The 13,714-nt window shown below is 37.0% G+C and overlaps 1 protein-coding gene across 1 annotated transcript in view; it reads left to right on the top strand.

The window, feature by feature from the left end:
- Window positions 1-13,714, top strand: part of CDH8 (cadherin 8) — a 239,341-nt gene that overhangs the window by 102,712 nt on the left and 122,915 nt on the right. Inside the window, exon 7 of the mRNA XM_047791312.1 lies at window positions 7,362-7,498. Within this exon, the coding sequence (XP_047647268.1) occupies window positions 7,362-7,498 (137 nt within the window). The remainder of the gene's footprint in view (window positions 1-7,361; window positions 7,499-13,714) is intronic.

Here is a 13,714-nt window from a genome sequence, read left to right as displayed (position 1 = left end):
GACTCAGGTAAAAGTGGTAATTTAATATAAACAGTAGCAGCAATGCAGAAATAGTGCTATTTTTCAACACAATATTACCCAGTTGTCCATTTTGACCTATTCTCAACCACTGCACCAGTGGCATCGTCTTAGATTAACTTCTGATCTCTGCAAACTCCTCTTGATTGAGAGAACTGGTGACCAAGTTTGTGTGCGTGGTCAGAGTGCAGTAAGTTAAATTAGATCTCCAGACAAAGTGCTAAGCATCTAGGTAGCAATTTCCTTGCATCCGTAGCTTTAACTTCAGAAAGTAAAATGATGAAGTCTTTATCATTTATTTCTAAAGCATACTACTGTAGGTCAGAGGGACTCTAGTATTGTAGCAAACCAGGAGTATGTTGGAATAAAATGGGAAAGCTTATGTAGGGTTTCTGTGAACATTGGTTATCAGGGAGATGCAGTTTCTCAAACATACCATTTGTTTTGAACTGCGAATATCTATTTCTAAAACTTTCATTATTAGAATTGATGTTAACGTTACTCAAGGAACCCGTTTGCCCACATACCACTCCCCCCACCCCGTGTTAATAAGAAGGTTCTTCTTGTTATGGTAAGAAGATGACTCGCCAAAGTGTAATCTTCTTTTCTCGAATGTCTTTTGTCTGAAGCATCTTAAGGAAATCTTCAAAGGAATAGCAGCTCCAAGAGATGTAAATTTTGAAGAAATTAGAATGGAGACTTCAATCCAGGAAACATAAGTCCTATGACTTTTAAGATAGATGCCATTGAATGTTTCAGTAGATAGAGTGGGAACCAAAGTCATTTTTTTCTCCTTTTTCTTCCTTTCTCATCCTGTCTACTCCCTTTTCTCATATTTCTTTGACACCATGTTTCCCACATAATTACAGTTGATGCTGAATAAATGTGCATTCCTCTAATAATTGGTTATTGAGTAACTGCAGTGCAAGGTTCCAATCAATGTGGTGTTATGATAGATGAATCAGATAACTGCTCTTTGTCTTTCGAGAGCAAAAGTGCAATAAATATTTGACTATAGAATAATAAGAGGAGCAGCCTTGAAGGAGGGGGATTGCCAAAGGCCCAGGCCAGGTTAAGAAATCTCCTGATGTATTAGAGTGAGGATACCCAGTATAGCCTTTCATCTCTTCACCTTAGAGCCTGTGTTCTGTGAAGATATTCATGGTAGCAGATATTTTGAAAGAGGTGACAACTGGTACAGATAAACACTACAACAAGTTTTGAACTGTTTTTTTCCAGTGTTACTTGGGAAACGACCAAAGGATGTGAATGGTGATTTTTATTTATATCTTTCCATTTCCGGTTGTTCCTCACCACAGTCACTCTGGGCTTGAACAGATCTCTACAGTTTGAAGAATCAGCTATTAATTAATTAACCAATTAATTAATTGTATCTGGGTCATATATCAACTCATTTACTGCCATGTACCACTCTGAGAAGTGGATACTTCCTTCTAATTTATAAATGAGCCTGTGAGGTTATGACCAGTTCCATTATTCCAATGAGATCCCATGAGTAAGAGGCCACTGAAGATTTTTTGGTTTCTTTGTGTTTCTTCTACCTTAATCTGCTGCTATCCAGAAACCATATTGGGACTCCCAGAAAACAGAGTGGCTTGAAGATCTACTTCTGAGACATCTATCCAAAATCATGAGATCTTGAGAATTTGCTTGGTATATTGGTTTCTAAAATTTCTGTTGTTACTTTAGGTTTGCTATTTTTAAACTAATCTGTTTTTCTTTGAAATTATTCTCTGCTAATTCACTTAAGGAAAGAGCTTGTATCCAAATCTTGCAATTGAGCATTGCCCTTTATTGCTACTGATGGCATCTATATCACATCATGGAATGAATAGGATGAGAGGGGAGAAACTGAGATGACAGAGTAGATGGCGATGGTTTAGAAGACCAGAGGAAAGCAAGCAGAATCTTTGCAGCTAGTGATGAGAGGCATAGCTATGGGTGGGGAGCAAGCCACTTCTGAAAACATTCCTAAAAACGGCACAGTGAGGTGCAGCTTTTTTAAAAAATGTGAGTAATCTTTAACTATGTAATTCATTTTAAGCTTATATAGAATGTAATTAATTTAAGCTATAATAATAAATGCTTATATATTAATCAAAATGAATCAAAGAGTGAATGGGTACAGTAGTGCTTTCAAGTTTGAGTGGTCAGTGCATGGGACAGAGATTTTGGTCAGAAAAGTTGATGGACATATCAACACTAAAATGGTGCTAGAGAGGCAGGTATCAGCCTCCCCATGTGTTCCTTCTCCTCGGCATTATCAGCAAAAAAGAAATCTTCTATGTGGTTGCTTCCACTGATTTGAGAACTCAGATGAACTTGTTTAGGGACAGAGAAGCAAGGAGTAAAAGGATGCTGGCTTACACCTGAGGGAAGAGCGTGGGAATCATAAGTAGAAACCTACTGTTTACAGATAACAGCATTCAATATTTTCAGTGGATATTTACTGAGCACGAATTATGTGTCAGACACTGTAATAAGTATGCTATAGGTATTACCTCATTTAAATCTCACAAAACCTATTATAATTTTTACAGATTAGGTAACAAAGGCTCAGAGAGATTAATAACACACTAAATCATACCTATGTAAAAGTGATTTTTTCATGTATCCATTCTACAAAAAAAACCATAAGAGAAGGATGCAGAAACAAAAAGGCACCTAGCACTGCTTGGTAAATATTTGGTGCTCAGCATACATTTGGTGTTTAATGCATGCTTCTTGACTATGTTCCTGTATCTGGATTTTCGAACTGTTTAGCAATTCTCGGAAGCCTTTGTCATAAAAGTGTACTGGGCAATAAACTGTGTAAAATGTCTGCAAAGGAAGCAGGAGGCTTCATGAAATAGTTGAGGTAGACTTTAAACGGAATTTTAAACTAAGTCATTTTCCCCCCCATCAAGTTCCTCCCATTGTGTAATCTTGTAATATTATGACATTCTTACCTCTGATCTTACTAAAGGGCTGTATTTATAGCCTATTTTATAAATTCTTATGACTCACCCCATAAAGTCTGTCATGAACTGGGTCTTTTAAAAATGAGAAAAATATCCCTGCCTCTCTTAGAGTTATGGGAGTTAAATAACACCTAAATGTTTTTCCACTTTTATGCTATTTATAAACTGTTAAGAAAGGGACTTTCTCCACCACCTTCCAAGTGTGGGAGTTTATCAGGTTTCATTAAAGGGACATGATGATTTTACTAATTTGATGATGATGAATATATATTTTTTTTCCTGAAAATTGTTTTTTTTTTGCTTTTTTACCTTTTTTTTCTTTCTCTATTGTACAGCATGGTGGCCCAGTTACACATACATGTATACATTCTTTTTTCTCACATTACATGTTCCATCATAAGTGACTAGAGAGAGTTCCCAGTGCTACACAGCAAGATCTCATTTTAGCATCTACTAAGTACCAGGGACTGATTTATGCTTTATTTTTAATCTTTACATCCACACTTGGGAGCTGAGTACTTTCTCTTTGACCTGTGAAGAAACTAAGGATCAATGAATTTATTAATATTCCAGAAACAGCAATGCATAAATATTAGAGATATAATTTATTCCAAATTTGAGTTCTGCATGATAAAGATTTCAGTAAGAGCTTAAACGAGCACTTTTTTAAAATTAAAGTTTAGGGTATTAATAATGTTGTGCCAATTTATGCTGTACAGCAGAGTGACCTGGTCATACCTATATATACATTCTTTTTCTCGTATTATCTTCCATCATGTTCTGTCACTTTTATGTGGAATCTGAAATATGGCACAAACAAACCTTCTACAAAATAGACACAGACTCATTGACATAGAGAACAGCCGAGATTGCCAAGGGGGAGGAGCGAGGGAGTGGGATAGGATGGGAATTGGGGGATAGTAGAGTCAAACTATTACATTTAGAGTGGTTAAGTAATGAGGTCCTACTGTAGGGAACTTTTTTTTTTTAATACCAACTTGCAAACTCTGTCATTGTCCCCAGTGCTACTACTTAGCCACAAGTTGTAGGTATTTACTGGACAGCAATCAAATAGCCATGGATTGTGTTTCAGATTTGGGATTCATGAGTATCAGTGATTAGAATGATTCTCATTTACTGTGGCTTCTGGGAATTTGATTGGTGCATGAATGTGTGAAACATCAACAGTGCGATAATAAAATTACTAGAACCCAGCAAAGCCTGCAAAGTTTATTTGTGAATATGATGCAGAAAGTGATAATTAATCCTCTGGACATTTCTTAGCTCTTTTAAGAGACAAAGTGTTCATGGTATCTGGAGCAAAAGACATGTCTGCTCAATTATTTTATAGTTAAACTTGGAACCTCATTGGTCTAATCCATAATCATTGTTCCCCAGGAAAATGACTTTTAGTCTTTTTTCCATAAGACAGCAGATTCAAATGTTTTGCAACGAACCACTTATTTCCTCATGCTTAGGATTATTTTGCCAGCACTGTTAATCCAGATATGCCTCTGGGTTCTTAAATCCTTTCTGAATTTCCCTAATCATTCTGAGGGTTGGGCACGGGGTTGGTTTGTAAATTCCTGGTGTATAGATGCAAATCAGTGTCTTAGTTTTCTTTGTAGCTAAGTCTTTACTAAACCAGGAGTTATAATTTCATGGTACATGTTTTCATCAAGGAATTTAGCAATAAACTATTGTCAGTAAAATTAAGTACTTTTAAATATTATTCCAAAATATTTAATGATGCCTGTGTTTGGTGGGGAGGATTAACAGGAATGCCTTTTTTCTTAAGATTTGTATCTGGTATAAGAGATGGAAGTAGCACGCCTAATGAAAAAGAAATAGCTAAAAGGAGGAAAAAGTTATCTATATCTCTATATATTTGTCTACCCATCCATCTATTCATTCATCCATCCTTCTTTATGGGTAGATGTAGATGCACATAAATAAGTAGATATACATAAATAAGTATGTATATGTAATATATATAAAATGTGTTGGCAATAAAATATACTAAAAGTATAGACAGAAAATTATGGGAGGAGTTCCCATAGTGGCTCAGCAGTAACAAACCCAACTAGCATCCATGAGGATGTAGGTTCAATCCCTGTCCTTGCTCAGTGGGTAAAGATCCAGCATTGCCATGAGCTGGGTTGTAGGTTGCAAATGTAGCTTGGAACTGGCATTGCTGTGGCTGTGGTGTAGGTCAGCAGTTACAGCTCAGATTTGACCCCTACCCTGAGAACTTCCATATGCCTTGGGAGTCACCTAAAAAAAAAGAGAAAAAAAAAAGGGGGGGAGAAAAATATGGGACATTTATTTTTTCTCTTTTTCTTATAATAACATAGTCTTATTCTTGATGATATAATAAATGTTCATAAAAATGTAAAAAAAAAAAAAGAAAATATGCTCAGCTCTGAATATCCACAGACCGTGTGTCATATTTAGGGTTAATGGGTACCAGCGAATAGAGAGATTTCATGTGCACTTCCTAGGAAGTCACCTTCACTACAATTTTCTTCAGTCTTTCCTCCTGAATGGGATTGTTCATGATGTTGGTCTTAATTTGGGCTTCTACAGATTCATATGTTTTGCCATGAATACAGATGTGGAATACCATAGAACGGGTGGATTCAACAACAAAAAACTTATTTCTCACAGTTCTAGAGGCTGAGAAATCTAAGATCAAGGTACCAGCAGATCCACTGGGTGGCGAGGGCACGTTTTCTGATTTGCAGATGGTTGTCTTCCTGTATCCTCACTGGTGGAGAGCAGAGAGAGCCTGTATCTCCTACTTTTTTTTTTTTTTAATAACGTCATTAATCCTACCACGAAGGCCCTACCTCATTACCTAATCTAACCCTAAATACCTCCTAAAGACCTTACTTCCCACCTCTATCATGTTAGGGGTTAGGATTTTAACAAATAAATTTGGAGGGAACACAAACCTTCAATCTGCAACACCCTTCTTTGAGCCTCTGTTCTGTCTTCTTTTAATGCCATTCACTGCCTATTTATGGGCCAATTTTTCTCTTCATGCCTTGTGCTCCCTAAGACACACAGCTTATTATATTTGGTACTCCATTGCCAAAGCTCAGATCTTGGTGTATAAAAAGGATATTAATAAGTGTTTTGGAAAAAATAACTCCTGTATGGTCTTGATGCTTAATTCTGGAGAAGCTCTTGGCCCCACAAACAAAACATGTTAATGTTGGTCTTATCTGAAATGGTTTTCTCACTAGAAAAACCACTAACCTATCCATTTAAAGTTTTAAATTTCATTAAATCTTGTATTGCAAATCTGCTAAAATATCCTTTTTTTTTGGGGGGGGGGGGTCTGTGTCCGAGCATACAAAAGTTCCCAGGCCAGGGGGCTGAACCCTTGCCACAGCAGCAACCTGAGCCATTGCTGTGCCAATGCCGGATCCTCAACCTGCTGTGCTATAAGAGAACTCCTCTATTACAGTTTTTAAAAATCATTTCTATAGAACAGTCCACATCTGAGTTATATGGGCAGAGACTGATAGGAAACCTAAAAATAAAAATACATATATATTTGCTTTTTTTTAGGGCTGCACCCATGGCGTATGGAGATTTCCAGGCTAGAGGTCATATCAGAGCTACAGCTGCTGGCCTACACCACAGCCACAGCAACGCAGGATCCGAGCCACGTTTGTGACCTACACCACAGCTCACGCCAATGCCAGATCCTCAACCGACTGAGCGAGGCCAGGGATCAAACCCACAACCTCGTGGTTCCTAGTCAGATTCGTTTCTGCTGCTCCATGATGGGAACTCCCTAATATATATATATATATATATATATATATTTATATATATATATATATATTAGTTAAAATTAAAAAAAATGAAAACAAACCAACAGCAGCAGCAACAAAAACATACCTGCTGTCTGATCACATGTGTGTTTAACACAGACATTTCCTTCGAACTGCTGTAAATAACTTGCTGTCCAGCTTCATCCTGCTTTGGGCTAATTTCATTGTTTTATATGGTATTTTGTGGCAACTGCTAATTATAATAAGCTGTCCAATAAATGTGATAGATTGTCCAATTAACTCTTCATCAGCATCCATTTTTGAAGATGTTACCTATTGAAACTGATGGCAGTTTATGACCTCCATGTTGCATATGTAGCTAATTACTCCTTGGACAATAATTATTAAGTTTCTTGTTCCTCATTCAGTCCTTTTGTTTTACAAATTATGATACCGTTGAGTTTCCCAATTCATTTGACTGCACAACTATGGCTCTCTAAGGATTACTAAAGGGCTGCTGTGGAATGTATGGATCACATAAACACTGAGGTAGATGACGGATGTATCTGTTTTGTAGGTTTTCCATCGACCGGCACACTGACCTGGAGAGACAATTCAACATTAATGCAGATGATGGGAAGATAACCCTTGCAACACCCCTTGACAGAGAATTAAGCGTATGGCACAACATAACAATCATCGCTACTGAAATCAGTAAGTGCCTGGGTTTGTTCATTTCTTCCTTGTGTGGCTGGGGTCAGTTTATGCCTAGTGATCGTATGATAAGTGGTCCCAGTTTCAATTAGATATTTTGGCATTGGAGCTTATTTTATCGTTCCCAGGGAGCCTTTGAATGTGTCATCTCAACAGGAAATAATTTACAGTCTGGTAAATTATCCAAAGGTTGCAATATATGTGAGAAGAAATGTTCTCATATCCAGATATTCTTATTCTCATATCCATTGTTCAGCCATTAAAAATAATGTTTTGCATACTATAATGTGGGGAAATAGTCAGCATAAGAGGATAGGTTAAAAAAATAGAATTCAGGCACTACATAGTATAATTTAAATAAGTGGACATTAACATATAGAAAATATAGAAACTATTACATATTTAAACTATGTATATCTGCACGCACATATACTTGCCAAATATATACAAGGAAAATTTACACTGTCAATATACATCATTTTGGGGAGATGATATTATAGATGATTTTATTTTTGTTTTGCTTTTTAGAGTTAATGTATTTTACACAGTAACATAGACTATGTAAAATTATATCTTCGATATAAGATTCTTCACAAATTACATGTAAAAATGTAAGCCTTTTTATCAGAGGTGGTTCCAGGGTTGTTAAAATAACATATGTTAGTCTTTTTGCCAATTTTTAATGAGCATAGCTTCTTTGATTACACTTAATGACACCACAGTTGAGTCTCTAAATAATAGCTACATGGTAAAATTTAGTGCTATACTGTCTGAGAACTTGCACTCTGCCTCACCAATTTTCTATTATACGAAAACATGCAAAGGGCTCTGACGCTCATTTTATTTCCAAGCCAATAATATTTTGCATATTTTCTGACTGTCTTCTTTCCATGAAGGAGCAGATAAGGACTTAAACAGTTTACATTAGCTCAAGGAAGACAATGTATGTGTGAGGGGACCGGGGTTGAGGGAATCTGACTAAGGAAACAAAAACCTATGTTAAGAGAGATTCATGGGCATATATACACTATAAAGGAGGTAGGCCCTAAAATCTGCTCTATGTACTCCCTCTAAAATCTGCACTGGTTTCACAGCCAAGATGAAAACAGGGGACGTCACTCTAAGATAGGTGAGTAGTTTGCTCGTCAGAAGAAGAGTAATCTAGACCTTCAGCAACGGCATGCTTTTTCCTTATTCTGTGATGTGGGAGTAATGCCTTCCATGGAGCCTTACTAAAAACAAAACAAAACACAAAACTGTGTGAGAAAGTGACAAGTCAAGACTGAATAATGTTTCTTTTGGCCACCTCTATGCAGGCAAGGAAATTGCAGCCACGTTGAGATGGAGGGGGGAAAATAGTGCTTTGGAAACTTTGATGTTTTCCCTATCTTAGGAGTACCACTGTCTTCTCCAGTATATTACTCTGACCATAGTTTCCCCTTGACACATTAAGGGATAAAGCAAACGAAGTATTCTACTTGGTGGCTTTAGTTTATTAGAAGCATTAACCCCAAATGGAGAGGTACAGATGGGCAATTTTGATAATTCGCAATGTCGAAGCCATATAACATCACCTTAAGCTTCTTTGAAAAAACTGTCTATTTAGATTTGTTTAAGGCTACAAAAATGCTCTAAAGGACCATGGTTTTCTTTAAAGCATGTAGGCAATAATTACTTATAAAAGAATTTTCTCATGTATTGACTATAATAACCCAGCTCAGCCTTAATCATGACACTTTTTTTTAGGGGATGGATGCCTTCACTTAAATACTCATAAAAGAGACCCTAATCTTAAGAATACACGCACTCTATTCTAAAGAGTAAAAGGAAATGAAATACGCAGAACAGGCGGTTAAGAAACATTCCAGGGGCAATCCAGAAACAAAAACTCATTTGCAGGGAATTCCAGGCAAGAAAGTCAGACAGACACAAAAGCAGGTGCTCCAGGATAATGAGCTGTTAACTCCTGGGTGACAAGGGTTCCCAACCCAGTCAGGGAAGACATTTATCTGTTCATTCATTCAGTCATCAATGAACGAGTCTTCAGTACTACCCAAGCATTGTTCTAGTGTCTGGGGATATAGCAGTGAGTGAAATAGACAAAAACCCTGGACCATTTGGAGTTGTCCTTCTTTTGGAAGTCCCTGCATATGAAAGGATGAGTTGGATTCTGCTGATGTAGCCATATGTAACACAGAGGTTAGGAAGGAGATGATGAGTACTGGGAATGGCAAGTGGTCCCATGCTGATGGTGTGAAGAAAGTGCTACAACAAATCTCCAATGAATTATGATTGATTCAAAAATATTAAAATATAGACAAGCTATAATTTTCTTCATGGCTTGAGAGACATCACTCAAATATGTCCCAAAATCAGTTTTACAATTAGCTCCTGTAGAAACCAAATGGGAAATGATTCTGTTCACATGACAACCTTCAGCTTTTCTTTGAACTGTAATAGAATTAAAAATATATAATCCAAACTTACATTATTCTGTTGAAATCAGTGGGAGTTATCTCACCTTTTATTAATTTTTCTGTCTTTTTTTAAAACTCAGATTGAAAACTAAACATTTTTTGAATGTTTTCATGTACTTTTCTTAGACCCAACAAGAATGGGGAGAGAACTTTAATTTTTAGCTGTAAAATACAAGCTGAGGTGGGCATAAATCTAGAAATTTTAAATGTACAATTAGGTTATCTTTATTCTAAATCATGAAAGGAAGTCAAAATACTAAAATCATAGAGAACTTAAGAAAAAAATGGAGTTATCATGAAAATGGCTTAGAAACTTGTTTTGACTCAGTTTTATTATTTAGCTCATCATGTAATGTTTATCTTCCAAAGCTGCAGACCATGTCTTGGAAAAAATATTAAAGGGAGATTTATTGTACTTGGATGAGATGAATGTTTAAAACTACCCAGGGCACAAGAACCCCATAGGGGGAGGTTCTAATAAAAATAAAGGAATATTCATTCCAGGGAGAACAATTTAAAATCACTTTTGGAATATCATCTCATCAGATAAAAGATTTAAGCAAATGAAATTAAGCTAAAAAATGGATTTTAGGAAAGTCCATCTGTTATCTCTTAATGAGAATGGAGATGTCATCCTTTATCCTCTTGTGTCACATTCACTTAACCAAGGCTGAGATGCTTCACTGTGTGTATGTCCCAAGTATTTCAGTGGTAATAGGTCTGACTTGCCAACACAGTCAACAGGCACATCTCATTACATGAGCTGGCAGTTAGAGGCCCAAGTGCTAACAAGAGGTTAAGCTTGTACAGTGCATCTCTGCTAAGTATCTTTGCTGGTAGCAGCCCCATTGCTTGTGCATGGCTGCTGTGTACCACAGTGATGAAGGCTTAAAGTAAATTTAGCTAATTAAAATAAACCCTGAAAAAGTATTGTATAATCCCTAGGATGCACTTAATTTTCACTTCTCTCTTTGAAAGGAAGCACTATTATTATATGCATTTTTCATCAAGGAGACTCAGACGCAGGTTATGTAACTTGCCCCAAAGAGAGCACAGAGGCAGAGGCAGAATTGGTACCCTTTTTTAAAAAAATTTTTTGTTATGATTGATTTACAGTGTTCTGTCCATTTATGTTGTACAACAAAGTGACCCAGTCATACATATATATATACATTCTTTTTCTCACATTATCCTCCATCATGTTCTGTTACAAGTGATTAAGATATATAGTTCCATATGCCATACAGCAGGATCTCATTGTCTGCCCAAATGCAAGAGTTTTCAACTACTAACCCCAGATTCCTAATCCATCCATATTATCTAACTACATATTACATATTCTTAAATGCCTGCTTCAGGAGGAACTCTCTGCTCTGTCTTCTTTCCTTTCATCTTCTGTCTTAAATTGAGCTTCCGATACTGACAAATCATTTCCTGAGTGAGTAAGTGAGTGAGCGAGGTACTTCTCCTGTGCAAAGCAGAAGGCTAGGGCAGGGACAGGAGTGCAGTAGAAGAATGAACATGTCTGACTTCGCTCAATTCCTCCTATTCTAATGTATATAATTCAGGGGAGGGATATTGCCTAATGGACAAAGCCAGGCTTTGGAGCTGTTCAGAGGGGAATTCTATTCCTATTTTGTTGTTGTTGTTGTTTTTGTTATTATTTACTTTTTTATATAATGATTTTTATTTTTTTTTCCATTACACTTGGTTTACAGTGTTCTGTCAATTTTCCACTGTGCAACATGGTGACCCAGTCACATATACATGTATGCATTCTTTTTTCTCACATTATCATGCTCTATTCATAAGTGACCAGACATAGTTCCCAGTGCTACACAGTAGGATCTCATTGCTAATCCATTCCAAAGGCAATAGTCTGCATCTATTAACCCCAAGCTTCCAATCCATCCCACTCCCTCCCCTCCCCCTTGGCAACCACAAGTCTCTTCTCCAAGTCCATGATTTTTTTTTCTGTGGAAGGGTTCATTTGTGCTGTATATTAGATTCCAGATATAAGTGATATCATATGGTATTTGTCTTTCTCTTTCTGACTTAGTTCACACAGTATGAGAGTCTTTAGTTCCATCCATGTTGCTGCAACTGGCATGGTTTTGTTCTTTTTTACGGCTGAATAGTATTCCATTGTATATATATATATATATATACCACATCTTTACCCAGTCTTCTCTTGATGGACATCTAGATTGCTTCCATGTCTTAGTTTGTAAATAGTGCTGCTCTGGTGTGCATGCATTGCATTTCATTCATTGGGGTGCATTTGTCTCTTTGAAATATGGTTTTCTCTGGATAGATGCCCAGGAGTGGGATTGCTGGATCATACAGTAGTTCTATATATAGCTTTTTAAGGAACCACCACACTGCTCTCCACAATACATTCCCACCAGCAGTGTAGGAGGGTTCCCTTTTCTCCACATCCTCTCCAGCATTTATTGCTGGAGGACTTTGTGATGATGGCCATTCTGACTGGTGAGAGTGATAGTTCGTTTCAATAAGTTCACAGAGAACTCGACATATCCTGTGTGTCTCAGTCACCTGGGCTACTGGTTAAATCAAACTGTGTTGAAGCTTTTGCCTAGGACTTACTTAGACTCTTAAGTCAGCCATTCAGGAACTCACTTTTAACAAGTTCTCCTACCTCCTCTCCACTCTCCCCATCAGATGTACATTTAATTAAATTATCCTCTAATTAATATAATTGTAAATTATAAACATATTATGTTGTGAAGGAAGGTAGAAAAAGGTGAGGTGTTCTTCTGTTTGTGTGTTTTGGTCTTTATTTTTTTGTTATTCTTGTGATGATGAGTATTATTTCACTGAATTGAGGTTTGAGCCAAGGCTTCTTAGATGATACACAAGCTTTCTTGAGGTTGGGCAGGACAGTAAGACCTTCTTAAGAGAACAGCATGAGTAGCAAGCACAGCTGTCTGAGAGATAAAGGATATTGGGGACAGTAAGGGCACACATGTGCTTAGAATAGTCTCTGCAGGAGCATTTCAGAGGTAGGGAATGTCAGTTTTAGAATATCTTTCCCAGAGAAAGTGGTGATGTGGGATGGAAAGAAGGGAAACCCGCTGACACTGTGTCCCTGAGAGCAGGCAACTGGCATTTACAGAAAGCCGAGTACTGTTGGTTACCTGAAACTATGTAAAGCAGGAAGCATATAATTGCCCATTGAATGAATCTCTTTGAGTTAGTGATAATGCATTGCTCTAGCCCACTGCAGGAAGCTGCACACAATATCACAAATGAAGCTTTTCACTAACGATGGTTTAATCTCCCAGGGACACACTAGTTTGATAGCACTTAAGGAATGTTTCTTCCTGGCATACAGCCCAGTTGCCAGAATCATTGTTTTATCCAACCCAGGCTACTTAGGAAAAATATATCTTTATAGGGAACTCATTGTTTAGAGAAATTTTGGGTCCTACAGTTGGATGGAATTAGTCACATCATGGCCATCTACTCTGGGGCAAATTATTTCCCCTCTCGAGCTCACTGTTTTCCCATCTATGAAATGGGAATCATAATTATTTCTTAAAATTTAGGGTGTAGGAGCAATTGAATTAAAAGTGATGGAACTGTACCTCTTAACTTAAAAATCTACCTATAACCTTTAGATCTTGAATAAATTGCACATGTTCTTGTTAATATAGCCTTAGCCATAGGCTTTGAATAACATCTTAATTTTAAACTATTTGGTTTATATCGTCTTTTC

Source organism: Phacochoerus africanus, chromosome 8 (assembly GCF_016906955.1).
Source record: "Phacochoerus africanus isolate WHEZ1 chromosome 8, ROS_Pafr_v1, whole genome shotgun sequence".
Taxonomy (NCBI): Eukaryota; Metazoa; Chordata; class Mammalia; order Artiodactyla; family Suidae; genus Phacochoerus; species Phacochoerus africanus.
This window is presented reverse-complemented; position numbering and strand designations above follow the sequence as displayed.